Here is a 26765-nt window from a genome sequence, read left to right as displayed (position 1 = left end):
GATGTGTGACATACCATCTTTAAAGCATGAGAACATGAGAGAGAAGAGGAAAAAAAACAAACGAGAGAGAGAACAATTCATATATATGTTACATTAAACAACAAACAAAAAACACTGTCAGATCTTCCGTTCACCATCAGGCTGTCACACCAACACATCCATTGGTATCTTTGCGCAGTCTCCCCCACCAGTATTTCCACACTCCACCCTTTTGTGCCTGGCCAGGACACACCGATGTCGGTAGGTCACACTGGGGTTAGGTAGACTTCTGCAAAGACCAAGTAGCTATGTGATGTTTGATTTCTGCCGATGAACGTCAGAGATGGGGAAAAAGAAACATTTACAAATAAATTACAACATTTACCCGGCCGTCCCTGTGTCTACAAGGAACTGACCTCCCAATTTCATTAACTGTAACCTCAGGCTTACTGTCAGTCCTAATGATCACCTTTCCTGATTGCATATTACAGGTGCGGCCCAAACTTCTTCCTAGGTGATTTCTGATTACCATTTCGTGTGTCATGACTTTGCTCGTTTTCTTGTCTAGGGGGTCTGACTTTATGTGGGCTGTTACAGTTGCTGGCATAATGCCCTTCTCTTTTACAAAGATAACAAACCCTTGGCTTCCTCCATGTGCCAGTGGCCTGGGGTTTCGGTCGATTTGATGCCTCCTCTAGTGCTTGGATGCTCATCACCATCAACCGCTCTCCCTGTGCTTCCCTGGTTCTTTGGATATTACGGTCATGCTCGATAGCGGACTCTCTTAATGCAGCCACCGAGATACCTCTCCAGTGAGGTAGAGAGGTTTGTACCCTGATTCTTAGTGTGTCTTTTAAGCCGTCCATTAATACGGACACAGCTACTTCTCTATGATTCACATTTGTTTTAATGTCTTCTATCCCTGTATACTTAGCCATTTCCTGCAGTGCCCGATGGAAATAATCAGCCGCTACTTCTCCCTCCTTTTGTTTTATGGAGAAAATTTTGTTCCACTTGACAACAGCAGGGAAATACACTCCTAACTGTAAATTGATTCTCTTTACATTATCTTGATTGTACACATCCGTAAGGGGTACCTCTTCGTCTAATTTACAGTCAGCAATAAATTTCACTGAGTCGACATTGGGGGGTAAACATGCCCTCAGCAATGTCCGCCAATCTTTGTTAGTGGGCTCTGCAGAGTTACCTAGCTCTCTAATGTATCTCTGGCTTGCAACTAGATCTTTCCTAGGATCAGGGAATTCAGACATCATTGATCTTAATTCTGTTCGGGAAAAGGGGCAGTGCATGGCGATGTTCCTGACAGGAGTGACTCCTGAAGTGTCAGTTCTCCCATTTGGTACTGCAATTACCCTGACAGGATTAAGTTCAATAACATAATTCTGAGTTGGTTCTACAATATGAGGTACATTTGTTTGTGCGTGATATATAACACCATACGTACCTGTGGACACGACCTCACCTGACCCTCCGTTAGAGGGTTTGATTACTGCCTTTACCGATTTGGTCGCGTCCACCTGGATGTGTTGTATGATGGCTGCTGGGAAAGGTGCCGACATCGTGCTGGGCTCACTTTCTTGCTTGTAATCCTGAAGGAAGTTTAACATGGGGTGCAACTTGCACGGGTTAACAGTTGTACATTTAACAGTTTTACTTTTATCATTGTTACATTCGTTACAATTATTCTTATCATCAATAATACAGTTGCTAAGTGCATGTTTATCATACCCCAGTGTGCCACTCTCTGTAACCACTTTCTCTCTTGTTGCCATATTTTTCTTACCAAAGTGAGAGTCAGCTGTGTAAGCTAATCCTCCTTGTATTTCACCTTCCTGTTGCCATAACTGTAAACAATCATAATGTCTAATCCGTTGCTTCCCGGATTTTATGAGACAGATCCTTCGCCTTAAATTATGCAATACCTCTGAGTCAAAACTACCTATCCCAGGAAATGGTGTTTTATCCCCCACAGTCATTCGTGTCCATTCATCACAAAAGGTCTCAGTGTGGGGACCATACTTCCCCCTCATTACTAACCGAGCAGACCCTCGGGGTCTGCAAGCCTCTTCAGTCTGAACCCTGACTGCTAAACGTCCCAGTGTTGTGCACTTGGCTTCCATTGTGGACCTTTTTAACACAGAAAAACTTCCTAAAATGCACCAAACACAGAAGTCTATGGTGGAAGTTTTAGCTCTTCCACCAGCTTCTTCTGCTCCGAGTATCACGGTTCCGCCTCTTTTAACAGACACGTGTAGTCGTTGCAGGCCCTAAAATTCCCTACCTTTATATTTTCACAAATCACGCTTGCATGTGCTTCACATAACGCTTATGATGACGAGATTTACGCACAAATATGCAAAACTTCGTATCACTTTGCGCCGTGTTGCCCATACAACCGTGCGGTCCAATCGTACCGCTTATAGACACTTGTTGCCTATAAATGGTAGGATCATTGGAGTCTCCCTACTGTGCTCCACAACAGCCGGAGCGTAATACCACGAAAACTTTATCACACTCCGTCGCACGTTTTCACCTAGATCGTGCTCATCACATATTCACCTAGACCGTGATTCACCAAGTTTCACCAAGACTTACTTCACCAAGACTTCACCAAGACTGACTTCACCAAGACTTCACCAAGAGGAGTTCAATATACTCATACCGTTTTCAACCCACACTATCATTCTATAATTTTCTGATCAGAAAAAAAATAATTTCCCGTAAACTGATAGCTCTCCCCAGAGGTAATACAGTAGAGTAAGGTATTTAAACTAAAATATTGGAAACTGAACAAATTTGTGCTATTGTCACGTTGCCTCCGTATCGCCTACTAAAACAATACTATCGTGTGATTTGTATTACGTGGGCGTACCCAGACGCTCCGTTGCGTAATATACGCTCCATGCGTCGGCCCTTGCGTTGCGTACGCTCGTTCTGCCCCTTGTTAGAGACACGTGTACGCAGACCAGATATGTCCACAGAAATACAACTAACACGTTTATATCAATGTAAATGATCTTTAACTGTAATCATCTACCGAGCACCACACAGGTCTCTCCTTGTATCTTTAGGCAAAGCCGTGTGCGTGTTTTACAATTTACTCCTTAACGTATTGTTTTTACTTTTAACTACTAATAGCAACAAATCTTTCTCAGCACTTTATCAATTATAAATGGCAAACAGGAAGGTGAGATGTGAAAATTACACAAATGGAAAAATGCAGGTGTGTGCGTGTGTTGCGTATGCAATGTGTATTAAACAGAAATAAACAGTTTTAAAAGACAATAGCGTGCTGTTCTTACCTTCCGGTTCTAGTTTCCACCAGCACACCTACAGCGTAGCGAAACAGACGCTTATCTAGTCAGCACTACTGTATCCCTCACCACTAATACGGATACGAAGGGATACTACTTTCCCGCCCTTTGCTGACAGATAAAGTCTGTGTTCGCTAGTGCGGATATGTGGAGGACGGACGAGCTGATTATTTACCTTATAACATTCACTATATGTGGGTAAGAGACTCAGTACGCAATTGGCGTATGGGGTACCGTAAGGGTACGCAATTAGCGTAGCGGACGCTTAGCTGTGGTTGAGACGCACGAGCGGCACGCTTGCTCACAGCTTTATGCTTGGTATCGAGCATGCTATAGGCGGCCGACTACCGTAATTCTACGCTACTAGCGTAGCGGACGCTGTGACCACGAGAGGAACATGAGCGGCGCAGACGCTCACAGGATGACACTCAGTAAACCTTGTTAGAAACACACTAAAGGGATATACTTATTTTGTAAACCTTAACACTGAAATACTGTAGCGATATAACGCTTCTTAACTTTTTTAATATAAAAGCTGCTTGAGCGATTGAGACGCTCCGAATACCCTCAGCAATGTAATAAACACACAATACCTTGCTAAGGCTCCAAAACCTTTACTAACGAGATTTAGTTATATCAAAAGGGAAAATACAGTTAACATCTTATACACTACAGGCTAACATCAATATCTAACAGAATAACTACACATAAATATACAATAGCGGCACAATCGCAAACAATAACATACAATGAGAGAGTAAAAGAGAGAACGTGGCAAAATACAGTCAGAGAATAAAGGTGGTCACAGAGAGAAACTTACACACTGGGGAATGATTCGCTGCGCAGTCCTGGTCACCAGCTCTCGAGTTAGTCAATGATGAAAACCGTTGTGGAGAGAAGACTGAGCTGGTCCAGGCTGGCTGTTCTTATATACCCTGCATACAGTATACTACAAAGGGACCTATAATCTCATTGTTCATTGGACACAGGAATGTCTCCCCGCATTATAACAAAAGGTCATAGGTTGGTTTGAACAGGTGGGCTGTGACTATATCGAACTGCTCAGGTGGGAGGGAATCTCAGGATTCCCGCCGCATGGATAATGAACCGCAAATACAGTAAATGTCCAGAAACTACTAATAGACATAACTATATGCAGGAGCGATTAATCTTTACCTAACCAGCACCGGATTGTTCCTAATAAAATGTTCTTTAGTTAGGTACCAAACACCACCGCTCAGACCCTATCTGACCCTTCGTATCATGCAAATAGGAATTCCTCTGTCCAGGGACCAGTTACATTAAACAAACTTACAGTTATTATTAAGGGGAACATTACCTATAAAACATACTATTTGGATTTACTATGTAACGATTGAGTCGCCCTCCAGACGCACACAAACTCTACCGTAAATGCACATACCACGCGCCCGAGCGCACGGCCGTGGAGGCGCCGTCACGCAACTGCGAGTATGCGTACGCACGGGAGAGAATGTGCACGTGCAGCGGGCAAGCGCATGGGGTGAATATATGGCAACGTGTAGCATGATATTTTTCGACTTTGACACCATCCACGCCCAGGACGTGCTGAACAGGGGTGTCCTGGGTACCTAGTGATGCCAGCGGAAGAGGAGTACGCTGAGGAAGTAAAGATGCCAGCAGAAGTGAAGGAGTACGCTGAGGAGGAAAATAATACCCCCGTCCAGATATCGGAGGAGGACTCGGACTACGGTGAGCTGTCCGCCGACGAATCCCTCCAAGAACAGATGGAGGACGACTCTGGAATCGGAAGCGCCGACGAGAGTGACTGGCAGGATCGGGTGGAGTTGTGCTCCCAGTTGAATGCCCTCCGTGAAGAGGAGGTGATAGTCCTGGAGCAAGAATACCTGCCGGGAGTGCCGAAATGGACGGACGTACGGGGAGAGGATCGAGATGCCGTGGGAGGACCTGTTCCAGAGGAAGACATGGGACCTTTGGAGATGCCCCACGAGGAGATGCGACAGATGGTGGTTGTTGCCCGGGAGGAAACGGATGCCCCGGAGGATTCCACTGTTTTGTGGTGGTCGGTACCACACCCTGAAGACAGGGACGATGCCACAGATGATCTGAAAGGCCAAGAGTGGGTGACTGTTGTCCCCGTGGAGGAAGAGTCCCCTTGGTGGCCAACGTCGAGCGACCGTGAGGAGATGCCACTTCCCCAGAGGATCCGCCGATGGAGGTCAGGAAGTAAGAAGAGGAACCCGGAGCTGGAGGTGGAAGGATGTGGGGTCACAGCCCGTCCGGGCTGGGCCCTCGAACACAACCTCGCTGGAGGGACCTCGGAATTCCCTGACCCGCGGACAAGGGACATCGTGAGGAACTTTGTAGGGACTACAAAGGAAAAAGGGGGGGAGATGTGCCCTGTGGGCACATCAGTGGTGCTGTCACTGGCTGGGGACAGCGCTGGGGCAGCTTGTCTGTCCCCAGCGCTGGGTGCGTGGCGGCGGCGGGTGTCCGGTGCAGGGATTACCCTTTTCCCTGCACTGGACCGGATGCTGCGGAGGACTCTGAATGTTGGCGCCCTACGGGAGCCAATCGCGGCTCCCGGAGCGGCGGCCAATCAGAGAGGGACGCGGCGAGCCAATCGGCGCTCGCCGCGTCTTAGGCCCCGCCCCCGGCGTCTGACGTCAGATGCCGGGCGGGAGCCGAAGAGACCGCACGCGCGGAAGAGCGCGAAGGAGAAAGCAGCCGGGTCCTGGAGAAGAGGGTCGGCGCGCCGGAGCGGAGAAGAGAGTCCGGCGCGGAGAAGAAGACGGCGGCCGTGGGGAGAAGAGCTGCGGTGGCCGCTGAAGAGGCCAGAAGACGTCGGGCTCCTGAAGGAAGATGTCCAGCGGCGGCTGGACGCGGAGCAGCGGAGGCGACGCCGCTGGCCAGGACGGGTCAGCGGCAGAAGAGGGCGCTGGAGATCCCTGGAGCAGGTGAGGCCTCAGTGAGGCAACTTTCACCCCCTCCCTTTTCCTCCCTCGACCACCAGGGACGGGCATTAGGCCCGGGGGCACAATTCAGGCACTAGGCCTGTTGCGCAGATAGGAGGTTGGGGGTCATCTTCATAGTCGGTGGTTTGGGCGTTAGGCCCAAGCCACCTCGACGGCGCCGTAGGCGGGCATTAGGCCCGAGGGGCAGATCAGGCAATAGGCCTGTGTGGCATTAGAGGGCGTTAGGCCCTAGTGTATTCTGGGCAGTAGGTATATATAAGGTGACCTGGGCACAAGGCCCAGGTCACCCAAAGGGTGACAAGTTAGGCGGGCGCTAGGCCCGTGGGTGAAGTCAGGCCTCCGGCCTGTGTGCAGTTAGGGGGCGCTAGGCCCAGGGAATAAGTGCCCCCCCGAGGTGAGTAAAGGTGGCACTGAGCACTAGGCCCAGGCCACCCTGAGGTGTTTAGGTAGGCAGGTCCACGGGACCTGAGCCTCATAGAAGGTCATGTACAGGAGGTGGGCAGGCCGTGCGGCGCCCACCCCCTTTCCAGAGGTAGGGATTTAAAGGGACAGCACCGTGTGATCTTGTATTCCGATATTGTGACGTATGTTGTTACCGTGCAGGGCAAAGTGTCTGTTTGTTTAAGTTGTGCATAGTTGTGTTGCACCACGCACACGAGCTAGTTTGAGGGCTCTATTTATGTAGCTAGTGTAGCGGACGCACACTAGGGTAGTTCTTGGCCCTGCACGGCTGTTTGTTTGTTTGCCTCCTTACAGGGACCTGTAAGTGGAGAAGATCGGAGTGCAAGACTTGTGACGGTGAGTAGCATCCGTGTACGTTTGTCCCTTTGTCTGTCCCCGAGCGCCGGAATAGGGATTGCTCACGGACGTGAGGATCCCCTTCATCACACTACGCGCGAGAGTGCGAGTGTGTGAATTCTGGGTGGCTGAGGCTTTGTGCCTGTGATGACCTTTCACCCAACCGGTGAAGGTCGCCGTCACCCCTGGGGTATCCCCTCTTCCGGTGGAAGAAGGGTTGATACCCCCTTTGAGGTAACCTATTCTCTCCTCAGCTCGGTCATCGGTCAGCTCCGAGAGGGAATCGCCGTGTCCGGATCCGATTGAAGATTGCCAGGTCCGTTGAAGGTTCCGGTACCTGAAGGTGAGAGAGAGCGGCGCCTGGTGAGTACCGAGTCTACACCTGCACGGCAGCAGGCACCACCACACGCACCGCAGCCGCACCTCTTACACATTTATTAACACAAAGCAGGAGCATCTATGGACACTTTGCATACTTTTAATTGTGGTATTTGTGATGTTAATATCTCAGGAAGGCTATGTTTATTATTTTACACAGTATGTACTTTTCGGCCACTAGTTGCATGTTATTTTTCAGTGCAGTGCTATCTGAGCAGGGTGAGAGTGGTGTCAGTTCTAGAATTAATTCCTATTCATTTGCTCTGTGACGTACTCCCAGCTGTTGCCATGGAGATTAAGGTAGAGCTGTAAAGCACTCCAGCATAACGCTGCAACTGTTGTCACAGGGAGAGGAACAAAAGCCACAGGCTAAATGTCAGGAGAGAGCCTAGCTTTCAGTTTGTCTATACCTTTGGAAATATAACAGTGATTTTCAGGACTGCACCAAAATGTTGGAATCTATCTGTGTAACTGGTGAGTAAAAATGCAGAGTGATATTCTACAAAGGTTATTTTTGGCCTAGAAAATGTTTATTTGTTTCCCCCCATTTTCCAATTCAGTTCAGAATATCTGTATATTTAATGTGCTGAGCTCTGACGCAGTGCAGCATAGCCGTGCATCGTACATGCTTTTCTCAACTGTGAATGTAACTGCTTCATTGTTGCAAAGAATATCTTGTTTTGTTTTTATTCTGGCTCGTCTTATCATTCTGATTTATAGAAGCGCTGGTTATATTTTACATTTGGATGCTAAGCCAGGTACACACTATATATGTTTTAGAGTTGTGGGTTTGTTTTACCATCTGTGCTAGCACTGTAGTATGATTCCATTTCGTTTAAGTTGCTGCATACTGTTAGTTAGTATACCCATCTGTTTGCTATTTAGATAAATATCTCTAGTATATACTAGTGACGAGTGTGTGGTATTAATCAGGTAAGTCAGGTATGCAATATTTACATTTTTATGTGAATTTCATTTAATATGGAGGTGCATATGATACCACAAACTTTAAGCATTAGATTGATAGGAGTCTCACATCACCATCTAGCATCTGTACTTCCACTATCAAACTCAGTGCTTCCTGTTTGCCTCCATTTTCGCCCTAATGATAATGACATGCAAATGAAATTCCTGAAACGGCCATTTTATTCAGAAGCAGGTTAATAATGTGTCTTACCGACATAAGACATTATTCAGGTTTGTTAGCAAACCAAAAAAACACACTAGTGCAGAGGTTCCCAAGCTGTGTGCCGTGGCTTCCTGGGGTGCTTCGGGACACTTGCAGGGGTGCCCTGGGTTGGTGGTCCAGGACCAATTCAAATTATTCATGGTCAATATAATAGGCAAAACCAGTGCTGGTGGCTGCCAGTCATAAAATATGTGGCCAAACAGAAGCAAATCTTGTCCCTCACCACACAACTGACCCTAAGGATGACATATAAACGCGATCTACTTAACGTAATATTACTTTCTAAATTTCTCAATAAGAAATTTTTGGCCTAGGGGTGCCGTGAAAAAAATTCTATTATTCTAGGGCGCCGTAATTCAAAAAAGTTTGGAAACCACTGCACTAGTGGCAAAACCATGTTGCACTGCAGGTGGGGCAGATGTAACATGTGCAGAGATATATTTAGATTTGGGTGGGTTGTAATCTAAATTGCAATGTAAAACTAAAACAACTAGTATTTACCATGCACAGAAACAATATAACCCACCCAAATCTAAATCTCTCTGCACATTTTATATCTGCCTCCCCTGCAGTACAACATGATTTTGCCTATTAGTGTGCTTTTTTGACTTGCTAACAAACCTAAATAACTTTCTTAGTTTGAAATGGTTCAAAGACCATTTAAATGAACTTGTCATGGGAATCCTCAGATGAAATGTGAGTAGAACACAGTACAGTAGCTACCCAATTATGTAAGTAGAATTTAAGATTGAGGTGGGAAGCCCATAGGCCACAACGGGCTACCGCCATTTTCACATGTTGGTAGCTGCGGGGGCCAATCTCTGCGATGCTTTGCAGAAATCAGTAAATCTGGCAGCATTGCATCCCCCGTAGAAACCTTTTTTTTCTTCTTCTTTTTTGGGCGGGAAGGGGGGGGTGCGGGTGCAGTCGGGAATAGAGGAATCGCAGCAGATATCTGAGATATTGATTGCAGTCCCTCCTACATACATAGGGGATACTTTAATATTTGCAGCTTACCCCTGAAAAGGGTGTTTTGGGGGTTTGAGCTGCAAATATACAATGATAAATGAGCCCCTTTAATCTCTCTCCTTTCTCTCTCTATTTCTTCCCACCAACATTATCCCCAACTGTTTCATATCATGAAATATACAATATTTCTTGGGCACCCCACAAGAGGGGCTAGACATGGTGCATATTCCAGATGGGCAGGATGGGAGTTCCACCATCTCCCTAATACCACTTTAAGCACTGGTCACATTTACATATTCACAGAAGTGTACATATTGCTGCCACCCATACCAATATCTGAAATAATGGGTTCTAGTTCAATCAATCCTTTAACCTGAATGTTTACAGTTTGTTCAATCCCCATCTACTTGAAGCCTGGGTGCAAATCATACTTCGCAACTCTCCCAGAAGATTGGGAGAGTTCTAAAAATTGAAACTGGCTTTCCTGGCCTCTCAACAGAGTTGGCCCATCTCCCAGTGCCTCCCACACAGGGCTGTCTCTAGCCAATTTGCGAACTCCCAAAAAATGCTTGGGGAAATGTGCGTGTGTTCCAGAATAATGGGCATGGTCTTGTTGAAGTGAGTGTGGTCTTGCTAAAATAGGCGTGGTATTGCAGGAAAATACTACCTTAACCATATTATGCCTCAAACAGTAATGCCCCTTGCACCATATTAAGCCCCACACAGTAATGCCCCTTGCACCAGAGTATGCCCCACACAGCAGTGCCCCTTGTTATGCTCCACAAAGTAATTCCCCTTGCACCAAAGTATGCCCCACACACTCCTTGCACCATGCCTCACTTAGCAATAATTACAATGCCCCTTAAATGGGCACTGTAGCTGGTCCTACTTGTTGTCAGCGGTTGTTTCATGCTGCTGCTAGCTAGGCCTGCTCCCTCCACTGTCGCCCCCACTGCCGCCACCTTCCCAGCACTTTTGTTTCATTGCCTGTCTCCTCCATCCGGGCTCCGTCTAAATGTCCTTTTCAAAATGGCCTCCGCCAACTCTGGTTTACATCAAAACTGTCCTACCTCAAGCAGCGGCCATTTTGATTTTGGGAGGGACATTTTCACAGTATTCTATGCAGCTGGCCTGACTGCATAGAATACCGCACACAGTAGCTACGGCCCGGTGCCCAGGGCAATTGTTCGGCTGGCACAGCCCTAAAAACGGCACTGCACCCACTTGCTGACTAATGTGAGCAGCTCAAAGGTTGGATGACCCAATTATCATTGAAACTTTTCATTCAACCCCTCTGCTGCAAAAGGCTGTGAATAGTGGCTAGTAAGAGCCAGGGGAGGGGGGGTAGGAGGATGTGTAGGTCCAGTGCTATTACTTGCGGCGGCACTTTGTCCCCTTACTGCTCCCCCTCCTCCCTCCTCTTCCCGAGTACTCCGCTTGGGGGCCGGAGTTTCGTGGAATGACGCAGTTGCGTTGTGATGTCACGATGCAACCACGTCATTCTGCAAAACTCCGCCCCCCAAGCAGAGTACCGGCAGCATTCCGCTTGGCAACGAGTATTCAGCTTGGCAATGAGCGTGGATCCCAGAGCATAAAACCATTGACAATGAGCATGACACCCAGCTCATGAAACCTCTGGCAATGAGCATGACACCCAGCTCTTGAAACCTCTGGCAATGAGCATGACACCCAGCTCATGAAACCTCTGGCAATGAGCATGACACCCAGCTCATGAAACCTCTGGCAACAAGCAGGACACCCAGCGCATGATACCCCTGGCAATGAGCATGACACCCAGCGCATGATACCCCTGGCAACAAGCATGACACCCAGCACATGATACCCCTGGCAATGAGCATGACACCCAGCGCATGAAATCTCTGGCAACAAGCATGACACCCAGCGCATGATACCCCTGGCAATGAGCATGACACCCAGCGCATGAAACCTCTGGCAACGATAATGACACCCGGTGCGTGAAACCGCTGGCAACAAGCAGGTAATTTAAAAAGAATTAGAAGCTTTACTGCAGGGCATTGCAGTGTATGGAATACTATGGTGCAAGGAGCATTCCTGTGGTGGCCGAGATCAGTTGTTGCAGGGTCAAAAACTGAGGTGTATGGTAGTCTTTTCCTGCAAGGCCACGCCCATTTATTATGAGACCATGCCCATTTAGTGAGGCCTCGTCCTCAGCGCGGGTGCCTTCAGCACACGCAAAATAGTTTTTTTATGTCTAATGCTGGGGGGGGGCATATTTTTTACTGTTCGCACCGGAAGCCAAATTGTATAGAAACGGCCCTGTGTAGGTCCTCCCCTCACTGTAAAATATTGCAAATTGCAGCTTTAAACTGTGGCTAATGTGGCCACGATGACAAGAATGTAGCCCCATGTCCTCGCCCAATGGAGTGAGTTGCCTCTTCCGGGTCTTGATGAACGTCAGCAAGTGTGGCACAAATAGATAATCAGAGAATTGTTTAAAAAACAAAAAGTGCTCTGACCCTACACAGTATACAGTTTGACTTACAGTAAGTGTATTTTCTTTTGTGCAATTGTTCTCTTTCTTGTACTGTGCATGCATACAAAAAATTGGCATACATCCATATGTAGAGTCTGATTTATTTTGCACTTACGCCTTCATACACCTTGAGGGGTGGGAAAAGATGTATAAACATTAGCCGAGTACATTAAGGGTTTGTTCACACAAATATAGCTTGGGCAGACCACCACAAAGACGATTATGAGCCAGTCAGATGGCAGATAACTTGCTGGTGCTTGACCACTGATACAAAATATGCATTCATTATGATGACGCCCCTTCTGTTAGGCTGAGTGTGTCTTGACCCATCTAACTGATATTATTACTATTAGTAATGTTGCTGCAGTGATCTGTTCACATTATTAATTTGATATTTGCATTTGTTTGTAGGCACAAAAGAGGATTATCATTTGATTTTTTTTTTTAAACAGGAAAACAGATACTGCTATATAATTCAGTATTTAGTACTTTTGTTTTGTATTTGCGTCTGTATTTAATTGTATTTTAGGTAAATTCAACTTTATTATTACTAATGATACTCTACAGGCACAGAAAGCTTATGTAAATGATGCTTCATTAAAGTACTACATTGTGTGGTAATTGTCTACTGTAACTTTAGCATTTACGACTAACATCCCGCTTGCCCACCGAACTCTTGCGTCATTACATCTGGCCCATAGTATTGTTTTTTCCTGGTGTTAACCTTTTACATATAATACTGTTTTCTCCTAGCATTCTTACTTCTGGGGACAGGGCCATTAAACTTAAAGGGGTTTTGCAGTACACTCTCCCTTTCTGTAAAAGTTGATCTTCGCTTTTAACGTGCTTTCGTTCTTTGTCAAGGGAGCTTATAAACAGGAGCAGGATTTTTATAGTAATTAACAGCTCTCCGCCAACCATATGCTGCACTCTATGGTAACGAAAGCTGACACTGTTTTCCAAGTTCTAGTGCCGACCACTGTCAAATCCAGGGATTGTTATTTAAAAAAAAAAGAAAGTTATGAAAGAGATTCAGTACTAGTAACATTTACAAGTATATGTGCAGAAGTTTATAATTAATTATTATTACATTGATTGGTATTTTAGGTTTGCTTGTCATGACTAATTAGCAAAATAGAAACTACATAAAGCAAGCATCGGCTGGCTGAAGCCAAAGTCATCCAAAACAATAATTTTACACAGAAATTCCATACACGCTAGATGTTAAATCTATAGGTCAGACCAGTTCCGTAACTAGGTGTGTGCGGAGTGGGCACCGCACATAGCATTGCAGGGTGGGGACCACTGTTGGTGGCACTTGTCAAGTATCTGTTTTAATTACTGTACTTTTACTTACAGAATCTCCTGACCCTGTCTCCTACCCTGACCCCATCTGTCGCTAATGCCTATACAACATTCATGAACTCAACTTTAGATTTCTTTGTTATTCAGTCACACTGTCATTTATTACATTTCAAGATGCTGACATACTGGGGATTCAAACCCATTATCTGTGGCATTGCAGTCAGATAATCTATTAATTAAGCTATCCTCCCTTGCATAAGAGGTTATAGGTTTAAATCCTGGGTATGGCAGTTTATTGAAATGTGTCATTTAATAAAGGGTATTGCAAGTGAATAACAACAAGCTCTCAAGTTAATGAATGAGTGCATGAATGTGGCATAAAGAGGATTTGTGTCCAAATCCATTTTCTTGCAGTGTTCTATAAGTGTGTGTGTGTGTGTGTGTGTGTGTGTGTGTGTGTGTGTGTGTAACAAAATGTGGGAACAGGCATCATGGCATGGGCTTTCTCTGAGATCAAACTTGTCATGCCCCTTCCCTACGAGGCATTATGTCCCTATTGAAAAAAAATGGTGGTGAGGGGCAATTCTCTCTCTGGCACAGGGCACCAAAAAGTCTAGTTATGGCTCTGGGTCAGACAGAAGTGGGTAGTGGTGGCACCCCCTTGTATTGAGCAAGGTAAGAAAAAGAGTTTACTAGTAAAATAGTATACACAGGACAGAGTCATCTCAATTATTATCCTACATTGATGAGTTGCAATAAGAGAAAAACAGTTCTTGCTTGTAGCTAGGATACTATCTCAGAGAGTATTATTCTTATTGTCCAGTGAGAAAAGCAAGAATTAATAGGCTCCAATATAAATGGACTACCCAGAAATCAGTTCTGTAGAATTGGTGTTGTCTATTTGCATTTTGGTCACTAAGGAGATGCTTAAACCTCTCCAGAACGTTTTAATTGTTTCAATTACACAATGAAATACTAAAAGTAATCTTACCTCTTATGTAATCCATACATGATCATAATTGATGTGTTTGTATTTAATATAGAAACACTTCATTTGCCTAAAGAAGATCTTTCAAGGAAATCGGTTTTGAATGTGAAGAAAGCACGCACCCTAGCAACTACCAAGAGTATTCAAGAGCGATCTAGGAGTATCTTGCGAGACACATTTAGGACAGGAACCAGCAGCTACAACATTTTGCTTCAAAGTAAAGAAGAGCAACAACAGTCTCAAAAAGAGTCTTTTTTGGATACAAATAAAGAGCAGAGGGAGGGGAGCAAGATGTTATGTACATCACGCAGGAATACCTTGTTTTGTGCAAAAAGGAGCACGTCAAGTTTTAACTCCAAAACTAGAGAAGCTCGTGCAGATTATCCTCAGTGTATATCTGTGGCAGGAAACAGCATAGGATTCACACACCGGCCTAAAATCAAGGTCCTAAGAAAACATGACTTGCCTAGTCCAGCTACAGGAAAGGAGCCTGATGTCTCAAAAGCACAAGTAAAAGAAGATGCTTCAGGGAAAAAAAATTGTATTTTAAATGCTGTAAAGCCCATAAATGTTGAGAAAGAAAAAATTAAGTTTTTCAAGTCAGCATTTAGGTACAACCCTCAGTTTGAATATGCCAATCCTGCACTGCCAAACGTCCTAGCAAGACACAGCATTGCCTCCGACAGGTTTCTTAAACAGGTATAGTTTATGGTCTTCCTCCATCATATTTCTTTATAATAACTTTAGTTGTTTGTGTAGGTCCTGAAAAACCCCCATAATATTTTCTGTATTGCACATGTGGCTTACAGTAAAGGTCCATGCATACTAGATGACATCACTCTGTGAGCGACGTCATCTAGTGTTTCCCCTCCTGGGCTTGGCGGTCGTTGGCCGCCCATACACATTGAGTGATATGACCATTCATGCAGACTACCAAGGGCTAACCTTTGATCCATTGTCATCCAGAACTTTGCAGACTATGATGGTGAAATCAGACGACAACTTGCTGACTCCGCTATATACAGCAAGTGCTCTGTCAACCTATGCCTGGTATTAAGAAAAAGGTTGATTCTTTAGTTGATTTGGCTATTTTTAATGGGTGGCTGTCTGAACGGATTTCATATTTTCTTAAAGTGGAGCATTCGGTCTGCCCCATGTTATATATGCTACCCAAAGTGCACAAAACTCTGATTGATCCCCCTGGCAGACCCATCATCTCTGCCAGGGGTTCATTGCTACAGCCTTTGACTGAATTTGTTGACAGTTTTCTCTGTGTATTTAACTCCCCTTGTGCACTCTATTACATTATGTGCTTTGGTTCCAGAAATCAGGTGCATGCATGTGATTGTGCATGCATGGAGATGGGTTGACGCTGCTGTTCTGCACTGGGCGGTGTGACACGCAAGACATTTGGTTTTGCGCTCCACTTTACCCTGTTTTGTTTCCGGCTGTGGCTGCTGCAGCAGGAGGTGCGACACGCTGTGGCTTGGGCTTGCGTTCCACCATACCATGATGGTACTTCTTGTCGCGGCTGTTTGCGCTCCAGCGGACGGAAGTATGACACTCCGGTTCGATCGAAAGCGCTGATGAGAGCGCTCACTGGAGTATTGTCAGTCTGCACGGATGTGAAAAGGAACTTTCCCTGTGGCGATGTGAGTTTAATACTTGTGCTATGACTATGCTGTGTGGTTTTTATTGACCTCCATTGAGATTACTTTATCGGTCTGTGACATCATGTGCATTTCATCTGGTAAGCGGAAATTGTACTCTGGTGCCCTTTTTGTAAACGAGGAGGGGTATAAGTGTAGGCAGGGCGAGCCTTGCTTTTGGACAAACATGGGATGTGATGCCTAAAGTGTTGTGCAATATGTTTCTCCTGATTAAGGTCCTGACAGGACCGAAAACGTTCGAGAACTTTGAAGATGAGTATGCTTAATTGAGACTATAATATCTAAGCTTTTCCTGCTATGAAAAACCTGGAGAGTGCCCTTTCATTTTTTCTATAGTAGTTCTTTTATGTTACATTTTCTCAATAACTCCTTCATTTGATTTACCTGTCTTTTGGCACTCTATTACGTTATATTAAAAGCTTCTAAAACATTTCCTTTTTAAGCTTCTTAAAAAATGTTTTCTAATATAGTTTCTTTCATCTTATACAGGCAATTGGTATCATGCTGAGGACACTTGAGAAATATGGCAACTATGAGAAGTTTGAACAAGCAACAGGAGGTAGTCTGCTGCCAAAAAGTCGAATATGGCACCAAGTTCGAAAATACATGGAGAAAGAAGGTTGTCTGGGTGAGGTAAGGAGGAAAGATTTGAGAGTAAAGATAGAGTGATACATGAGAAAGTCATTAAATATGAACAAAGTCTCATGGACACCAAAGAAAATTTAAGAGAGATTTATATGATTATGAGAATGATGTGGTTACAAACGCAAAAATAGAAATATAGATACACAATATGATACAAGGAAAAAGACAGCCTATGACAGTATGAGACAGTGGAGGAACATGTCTGAACGAAAGGACTTTACCTATCCTAACAGATATGCCAAATTAAGGCATCATGAAGTCGGTAATACCGACTCACCAGGTATTTCATATACCAACAGATATGATAGGGCACAACAAGGGGGCATATAGAATTTAGACACAATAGTCCTCATCATTCAGATAGACAGGACCCCAGGAGTTAGGATTTTTTAGGGGCACGTCCAAAGACCAACCGGTGGGCAACAACCTTTCCAGATGCAAGAGACACTCCCAAAAGGAGACGAGATTTAAGCATAGAGGATGTAGAGGAGGGGGGTGCAGAAAAAAAGAAAAACATAAGAAGTTATCAACAGCTAATAGAGATGAGTCCAAACAAAGTGTTTTCAACCTTTCCAAAAGAACTTTATCTGAGTCTGAACTCTCACTTCTGAAGAAAGGTCTCAAATTTTCCCCCACTACTAGTCCTAACATATTCGAACTATATGTCGATTTAAATAAGTTTGTACGTACTGTCTGTCGAAAGACTCTGCAATCCAATAAAGATGATTCTATCCCTATCATCTTAGACGAAACAGACAGTATATTGCTCTCAACCCTGGAAGAACTATGGGAACAGAATAATGTTGCCTCAGCCTTGCCATCTAAAATAGAGAAAATATACGATATTCAAGGAGAAACCAGTATATTTCGACATAAATCTGAGTTTTTTCCTATTTCTACGAAAAGCAGTTGTATTGAGTCATTTTATAAAATCACTCTAGAAGACTTTAAAACCCTGGTAGGACAAAATACAGACCGAATTAGATCCCCCTCGAATCTCAGTAGACAGGAGAAAAGAGCCCTAAAAGAACTCACTAAATATACTTCTATCATAATTAAAGAAGCCTAATAAAGGAGGTGGTCTAGTAATTATGGACCGATCCTATTATATTGAGGAGGCCACTAGACAGTTGGGAGATAGGAATTTCTATTGAGTTCTTGATGGGGACCCCACATCCAATTATATCAGAGAACTTAAGACTTTATTAGATTCAGCCCTTGGTAAGGGGATTTTGTCCAGGGATGAACACCGATTCCTGCTTCCCCATTTTCCCATCACTCCCACTTTTTATTTCTTACCTAAGATTCACAAATCCCTCACTGCACCCCCTGGTCGACCTATTATTTCAGGCATTCACTCTCTGACATCCAATCTTTCTTTTTACATTGACACCTTTTTGCAACCCCAAGTTTCCCTATTGAGATCTCACCTAAAAGACACTACTGACTTTTTGAATAAAATAAAGTCTATTCAATGGAAGGACACTTATGCCTTCCTTACTCTAGATGTAAAGGTCTTATATACACACACATTCCCCATTCAAAAGGCATACAAGCCATTTCAAAGAAGCTTATAATAGATTATGATCTCAACAGAGATCATAGAGCCTTTCTTCTTGATTGTATTTCCTTTATTCTTTATCACAATAATTTTTTATCTCTTGACACTTATTATTTACAGATCACTGGGACAGCCATGGGGACCAGGTTCGCACCTAGTTGTGCCAGTCTGTACATGGGGGACCTAGAAGACGCCCTAGTGTGGAGCGGGCGCTGGGGGGTGGACCTGGTCTTCTATGGCCGTTACATTGACGACCTCTTTATTATTTGGAATGGGGATTTAGACACGGACACTTCTTTCATAACACATTTAAATTCTAATCAATATAATTTATCCTTCACTTCCACCTTCAGCAGGAGTTGGGTTGATTTCCTGGACATCAGCCTCGAAATTAGGGACAACCAGATCCATACTTCTACATATATTAAACCAGTTAATACTCATTCTTATCTACACTATAAAAGAGCTCATTATGCACCATGGAGAAATAATATACCCAAGGGGCAACTTATGCATCTAAACGCAACTGCACTGATAATGATGTATTTGTAATACAGGCCAGAGATCTCATTGAATCTCTAAAAAATAGAGGCTATCCAGAATCTCTTCTGGATCGAGCATTTGAGGAAGTCCGTATAATGGACAGACAAAGTCTCCTCCAATCAAAAAAGAGAGAGACTCGTTCTGATAATAAACAAGAGACCAATATGGGTGATATGGCCTTTGTTTGCAAATATAACAATTGCGCTCAAGAAATTAAAGCGATTATATGAAGGAACAATAGAGTTTTGAAACAAGATTCAATCCTGGGAGATATTTTGCCCTCGAAGCCCCGGGTTGTATACAGGAAGAACAGATCACTAAAAACTATCCTGGCTCCTAGTCATCTTAAAATTTCTAAAGATATCCAGTCCTCAGGTGGTTCTAGTTGGCTGACAAGCAGGCCCCCAGGTTTTCACAAATGCGGGAAATCTCGGTGCACTATGTGTTCTCATATGAAACGTAAAATAATCTCCATTTCTCTACCACTGTCTAATGAAACATACAGTATTATTTGAAATCTTTTATGAATTGTCAGTCTAATTTTGTCATATATCTGTTAACTTGTGGTTGCGGACTAAGATATGTGGTCAGAACCATAAGACCTTTACGCGTACAATTTATGGAACATCGCCGCAATATTCTAAAGAAATGCCCGACACATAGTATATCCAGACATTATAATATGAAACATGTAGGGGATCCTTCAAGTCTCTCTATTATCTGTCTTGAACAAATCGCCCCCACCTCTAGAGGTGGTGACCAATATAATAGATTATGTACCAGGGAAGTCTTTTGGATGCTGAAGTTCAACTCTTTACACCCAGATGGTCTAAATGATAATACTTTTGGGTATTGGTATTGTGGGGCTGTCACGATCCAGGTAATTCCTTATCAGTATTTACCTTCCAAATGCCTCCTGAGACTGTCCCAGTGTTCCAAGCCTGGATTCCATCTGCACTGTCTGCATGCAGCACGCTGCATCTCATTGTCTCAAAACTCTTCACTGTGATTCTGGCAGCTTCATGGTTAAAGCTCACATGCAAGTTACAAACAATCTTTCCCTCCAAAAGCAAACATGGGCGCAGCCATGTTTGCTTTCATCACATGTTGCTTTTCAGCCTATCAGCTGCACTCTGGTTTCTACCTAATTACCCAGCAGCTGCACTCTAGACTCTGCTTAATCAGCCAGCCAATCCCTGTTTCCCAGCTGGTATAAATATCTTGTTCCTGGGCTGGAAAGATGGTCAGTGCTTCAATTGTCTTCAGTGATTCCAGTGTGCAGTCCTCCCATGGACTTTCTCTGCAGTACAGCCTGACTCTGCAGTGTCTCATCATTGCATCCTGTGACTGGCAGTTACCGACACCAGCGTCCAGCAGTGCTCTGCCCTGCCAGTAACCATCGGTGTTCCGCCATCGATCCCAAGTCACCATCGGTGTTCCGCCATCGATCCCAAGTCACCATCGGTGTTCCGCCATCGATCCCAAGTCATCATCGGTGTTCCGCCATCGATCCCAAGTTACCATCGGTGTTCTGCCATCGATCCCAAGTTACCATCGGTGTTCCGCCATCGATCCCAAGTAACCATCGGTGTTCCACCATCGATCCCCAGTAACCATCGGTGTTCCACCATCGATCCCAAGTCACCATCGGTGTTCCGTCATCGATCCCAAGTCACCATCGGTGTTCCGTCATCGATCCCAAGTCTCCATCGGTGTTCTGCCATCGATCCCCAGTAACCATCGGTGTTCCGCCATCGATCCAAAAGTAACCATCGGTGTTCCGTCATCGATCCCAAGTCACCATCGGTGTTCCGTCATCGATCCCAAGTATTTCTCTGAACTGTGTTTCCTATTACCGGTACCAAGTCATCAGTATTCCTCTGAACTGTGTTTAATAAAACCTTTGAACTTTCCCTTGTTGTCGTGGTCACGCCTTCGGGCATTTGTTCTAAAGGTTCCCTGCATGTCCAAGAACCCTGTACTGCCTCCCAGGTACACATATACCTCAGCCCCTACAACTGAGGTTTCCCCCTGGTCAGCACCAGCCCTCAGTTGTGACAGTAAGCACTGACCCTCTTTCCAGCCCAGGAACAAGATATTTATACCAGCTGGGAAACAGGGATTGGCTGGCTGATTAAGCAGAGTCTAGAGTGCAGCTGCTGGGTAATTAGGTAGAAACCAGAGTGCAGCTGATAGGCTGAAAAGCAACATGTGATGAAAGCAAACATGGCTGCGCCCATGTTTGCTTTTGGAGGGAAAGATTGTTTGTAACTTGCATGTGAGCTTTAACCATGAAGCTGCCAGAATCACAGTGAAGAGTTTTGAGACAATGAGATGCAGCGTGCTGCATGCAGACAGTGCAGATGGAATCCAGGCTTGGAACACTGGGACAGTCTCAGGAGGCATTTGGAAGGTAAATACTGATAAGGAATTACCTGGATCGTGACAGCACCCCCTCCTTTAGGAGTGGCCCCAGGACACTTCTTATAAATTCTTTACCTGAACAAATGGAAGAATCTAGATTGAATCCTGATGAACTTGAACTGGCTGGAACCAGAGGAGACTGTACTGGACCTATGGACGAGACCAGATTGAGTCCAGACAAACTTGAACCGGCTGAGACCGGCGGAGACTTTGGACTGACGGATAGGACAGGATTAAATTCGAAGGTTCTAGAATCGTCTGGAACCGAAGAGGCTGATCCAGACAGACGGATGGGACCGGATTGGTTCCGGAAAAGCTTGAACCGGCTGGGACCGGAGGAGTCTTTGGATTGACATTCGAATCAGCTGGAACTGAAGGAGTCTTTGGACCTACGGATGGAACCGGATTGGGTCCAGAGATATCGGAATCGGCTGGAACCGAAGGAATCTTCAGACAGACGGATGGAACCGGATTGAGTCTAAAGACAGTTGAATCAGCTGGAACTGAAGGAGTCAGAATCCGGTTAGAACCGGAATGAGTGGTATCCGAGTGTTCAGTTAGACCATCCTGGACCTGGTCCATGCTGGATGCCAACAGGGTGGTGACCTCTGCCTCCTCTGATATTCTCCGGCTACGTCAGGGGACACGAACAGTCGGTAAATATCTGGTACAGTACCAGATCCTAGCGTCCGAACTTTCCTGGAATGATGACACTCTTTACTCAGCCCAGGAAGGGGCGTCTGTGTCTACAGCCCAATGAGGGGTGTCTGTGTCTACAGCCCAAGGAGGGGCGTCTGTGTCTACAGCCCTAGGAGGATGTTCAAGCTCTAGTAGGGGCATATGAGTCTTCTCAAAAAGGAGTTTCTGATCTGTCAACCCCAGGAGGGGTGCTGGAGAAAACAACCCTGAGAGAGGTGTCTGATTCATCAACCCCAGGAGGGGTCACCAAAGTTTCAGTCCCAAGGGAAGTATCCAGAGCCAAGTTCCCAGATGGAAATTTTTGTGCTACAGATGCAGTTATGAACTCCTGTTTGCCGTCTTCAGAGAGCACCACCCTGTTGGCATCCAGCATGGACCAGGTCCAGGATGGTCTAACTGAACACTCGGATACCACTCATTCCGGTTCTAACCGGATTCTGACTCCTTCAGTTCCAGCTGATTCAACTGTCTTTAGACTCAATCCGGTTCCATCCGTCTGTCTGAAGATTCCTTCGGTTCCAGCCGATTCCGATATCTCTGGACCCAATCCGGTTCCATCCGTAGGTCCAAAGACTCCTTCAGTTCCAACTGATTCGAATGTCAATCCAAAGACTCCTCCGGTCCCAGCCGGTTCAAGCTTTTCCGGAACCAATCCGGTCCCATCCGTCTGTCTGGATCAGCCTCTTCGGTTCCAGACGATTCTAGAACCTTCGAATTTAATCCTGTCCTATCCGTCAGTCCAAAGTCTCCGCCGGTCTCAGCCGGTTCAAGTTTGTCTGGACTCAATCTGGTCTCGTCCATAGGTCCAGTACAGTCTCCTCTGGTTCCAGCCAGTTCAAGTTCATCAGGATTCAATCTAGATTCTTCCATTTGTTCAGGTAAAGAATTTATAAGAAGTGTCCTGGGGCCACTAATAAAGGAGGGGGTGCTGTCACGATCCAGGTAATTCCTTATCAGTATTTACCTTCCAAATGCCTCCTGAGACTGTCCCAGTGTTCCAAGCCTGGATTCCATCTGCACTGTCTGCATGCAGCACGCTGCATCTCATTGTCTCAAAACTCTTCACTGTGATTCTGGCAGCTTCATGGTTAAAGCTCACATGCAAGTTACAAACAATCTTTCCCTCCAAAAGCAAACATGGGCGCAGCCATGTTTGCTTTCATCACATGTTGCTTTTCAGCCTATCAGCTGCACTCTGGTTTCTACCTAATTACCCAGCAGCTGCACTCTAGACTCTGCTTAATCAGCCAGCCAATCCCTGTTTCCCAGCTGGTATAAATATCTTGTTCCTGGGCTGGAAAGATGGTCAGTGCTTCAATTGTCTTCAGTGATTCCAGTGTGCAGTCCTCCCATGGACTTTCTCTGCAGTACAGCCTGACTCTGCAGTGTCTCATCATTGCATCCTGTGACTGGCAGTTACCGACACCAGCGTCCAGCAGTGCTCTGCCCTGCCAGTAACCATCGGTGTTCCGCCATCGATCCCAAGTCACCATCGGTGTTCCGCCATCGATCCCAAGTCACCATCGGTGTTCCGCCATCGATCCCAAGTCATCATCGGTGTTCCGCCATCGATCCCAAGTTACCATCGGTGTTCTGCCATCGATCCCAAGTTACCATCGGTGTTCCGCCATCGATCCCAAGTAACCATCGGTGTTCCACCATCGATCCCCAGTAACCATCGGTGTTCCACCATCGATCCCAAGTCACCATCGGTGTTCCGTCATCGATCCCAAGTCACCATCGGTGTTCCGTCATCGATCCCAAGTCTCCATCGGTGTTCTGCCATCGATCCCCAGTAACCATCGGTGTTCCGCCATCGATCCAAAAGTAACCATCGGTGTTCCGTCATCGATCCCAAGTCACCATCGGTGTTCCGTCATCGATCCCAAGTATTTCTCTGATCTGTGTTTCCTATTACCGGTACCAAGTCATCAGTATTCCTCTGAACTGTGTTTAATAAAACCTTTGAACTTTCCCTTGTTGTCGTGGTCACGCCTTCGGGCATTTGTTCTAAAGGTTCCCTGCATGTCCAAGAACCCTGTACTGCCTCCCAGGTACACATATACCTCAGCCCCTACAACTGAGGTTTCCCCCTGGTCAGCACCAGCCCTCAGTTGTGACAGGGGCATGCTGCTCGGGGACGATGGAGCACATAGGCATCCACACATGCGGTCCCGCTTGTGTTTGCTGTTGTGCTCTGCCTTCCCTGAGTGGCATGTTTTCCACATATCCACTACTATTTCAGTGATCTCTGCTTTTTATTTAAATTATTTTTCTTTACTCATTATCATTTTCGGAGGATCACATATAATCAGTCTTATAATTATGGTTTACTCTCAGAAAATTCAAGACTCATGATATTTATGGTTCACTTTCTGTATATATATATGTATACTTTTCATTATTTGATATGTGTTTTTTATATATATACACAGCGCATGTATTTTATGTGCTGTGTGCTAAACCAACTCATTAACTTGTTGCACTATGTTATAATACATTTTTATATTACAATCTGATATCCCCCTTTTTTATAATAATAACTCTCCCTATGTTCTTATGGAGCTATTCTGTGAGACTACATAAATATTAGTAATCTATTAACTCCAGTTTTGGTGTATTCCGGTTGCTATGACAACATACTTTGCTCTCTCTCTCCTTCCGGGTCATGTGACATTGGTCACATGACGCAATGCAGATGCAGCAACGTCATCCACATTACTATTATATACTAGGCTCCCTAATGATTCATGGAGCTTCCGGTCACATGGGTGCGGTCACGTGGTTAGGGTCACGTGACCACAACAGCTATAGGCTATACTCTGCCCACACTATACAGGTTTCTCCATATTTACTAGGGAGAACCAATAGATTCAGGGCTACTCTGATCACATGATCGGATGCGGTCATGTGATCAGTCTATCATAGTGATATTACAACATTTAAACATTAAAATCTCCTTTTCTAATATCCGTTTTTGCATTTTATTCATGTTATTAACCTTTGGGACCTTAAAGTATTTTTATATATATTTGTTTTTAGTTTTTTTCTGGAAGGTTTGTTCTAAGCAAATCAACAATTAGCACAGGTGTCAATCATAACATAATTATAAAGGGTATATAAGTACTTTCTGCCACCCACTCTAACATATTCTCCTGATGAAGCTGGATGTCCTGTAGCATACCTCCCAACATGACCCTCTCCAGGAGGGACAGAATGCTCTGCTCCTGGACTTCCCTCCTAATGTAAGATTGCCATCACCTGTGCTGAAACACCTTTCTTATCCATTAACCCATTTAACACAGGTGCAGGCAATAATAAATTAAAAGAATCCAGAAGCAGAGCATTCTGTCCTTCCTGGAGAGGGTTATGTTGGGAGGTATGCTGTAGCCAGCGAAACGCGTAGAGCCTGAATCTGATAGCCGACACCACACCAGCGATCTTGGATTCCTGATATCGACCTTTGGCATTTATTGAACACTGCACTCCACCACCTGGAATATCACCTTTAGCTCCTACTATCTGGACTCCCCTTTGGCCATAAATGGACAATTCCTAAGGCTGACAGCACATCAAGGGATGATTCCAACTGTTCTGTTAATATCCAGTGTTTATTGCAGACTGTTATTATTTGGTGGAGGTCCTAGCCTATACAGGAACCTTTCTGGTGGATCGGCTGAATTCAAAAATATTTCAATTGGTTGGCAGCTTAATTCAAACCATTTCTATGGTATTGTTTACATTTTATTAGCTTTTATCCATATGCATACCCTTTTATATATATTTTCTCATACGTCCTAGAAGATGCTGGGGACTCCAAAAGGACCATGGGGTATAGACGGGATCCGCAGGAGACATGGGCACTTTAAGACTTTAAATGGGTGTGAACTGGCTCCTCCCTCTATGCCCCTCCTCCAGACTCCAGTTAGATTCTGTGCCCAGAGAGACTATGAGTTTCTCGGAAAAGACTTTATGTTAGGTTTATTATTTTCAGGGAGCACTGCTGGCTACAGACTCCCTGCTTCGTGGGAGTGAGGGGAGAGAAGCAGACCTACTTCTGTGAGTTTAAAGGCTCTGCTTCTTAGGCTACTGGACACCATTATCTCCAGAGGGTCTGATCACTTGGTACGCCTAGCTGCTCGTTCCCGTAGCCGCGCCGTCACCCCCCTCACAGAGCCAGAAGAAAGAAGCCGGGTGATTAATAGAAGAACAGAAGACTTCAGTGACGGCAGAAGACTTCAGTGTCTTTGAGGTACCACGCAGCGGTCGCGCTGCACGCCATTGCTCTCACACAAGAGGGACTGCAAGGGTGCAGGGCGCAGGGGGGGGGGGGCGCTCTGGGCAGCAATATACCTCATATATATAGCCTGACGAAGAGGTATACAGTGCAAAGGCACTGTATACAGACCCCCGCCAGTATAAAAAATTTAAAAAAGTAGCGGGACTGAAGCGCGCCGATATGGGGGCATGGCTTAGCCCTCACAACTCTATCCAGCGCCATTTTCTCCTCACAGAGACGCTGGCCCTGCCATGGCACTGATGAACAGATCACAGTGTAAAACAAGGGGGGCACAGTTGTTTAGTGCAATATATGTACAAAAATAAAGCACTATATATAATGAGCATGTGGTAGATGAGCTGGTAAACGTTTTCTGTGTTTTCCCTGTCAGATACTGGGATCTACCCCTTATAGTCAGTGTTTAGTACACGTGTGTCGGCAGGTCGGGGTGCTCTGCCACAAACGGCTATGGGAATCCCTCTGTCGGTACTGCCGACTCCTAATGGTACTTGA

At 45.2% G+C, this 26765-nt stretch overlaps 1 protein-coding gene across 2 annotated transcripts in view; it reads left to right on the top strand.

Moving 5' to 3' along the window:
• MATCAP2 (microtubule associated tyrosine carboxypeptidase 2) overlaps positions 1 to 26765 on the top strand; it is a 169649-nt gene that overhangs the window by 118380 nt on the left and 24504 nt on the right. Inside the window, exons 1-3 of one of the 2 annotated variants that reach the window (XM_063922508.1) lie at positions 7766 to 7939; positions 14487 to 15130; positions 16591 to 16734. In XM_063922508.1, the coding sequence (XP_063778578.1) occupies positions 7915 to 7939; positions 14487 to 15130; positions 16591 to 16734 (813 nt within the window). In that variant the 5' untranslated portion in view covers positions 7766 to 7914. Of the gene's footprint in view, positions 1 to 7765; positions 7940 to 14486; positions 15131 to 16590; positions 16735 to 26765 lie in introns of those variants that run through there. The other variant, XM_063922507.1, reaches the window with a different exon arrangement.

This window comes from Pseudophryne corroboree, chromosome 5, assembly GCF_028390025.1.
Source record: "Pseudophryne corroboree isolate aPseCor3 chromosome 5, aPseCor3.hap2, whole genome shotgun sequence".
Taxonomy (NCBI): Eukaryota; Metazoa; Chordata; class Amphibia; order Anura; family Myobatrachidae; genus Pseudophryne; species Pseudophryne corroboree.
Note: the sequence above shows the minus strand (reverse complement) of the source record. Positions and strands in the feature narration are given on the sequence as shown.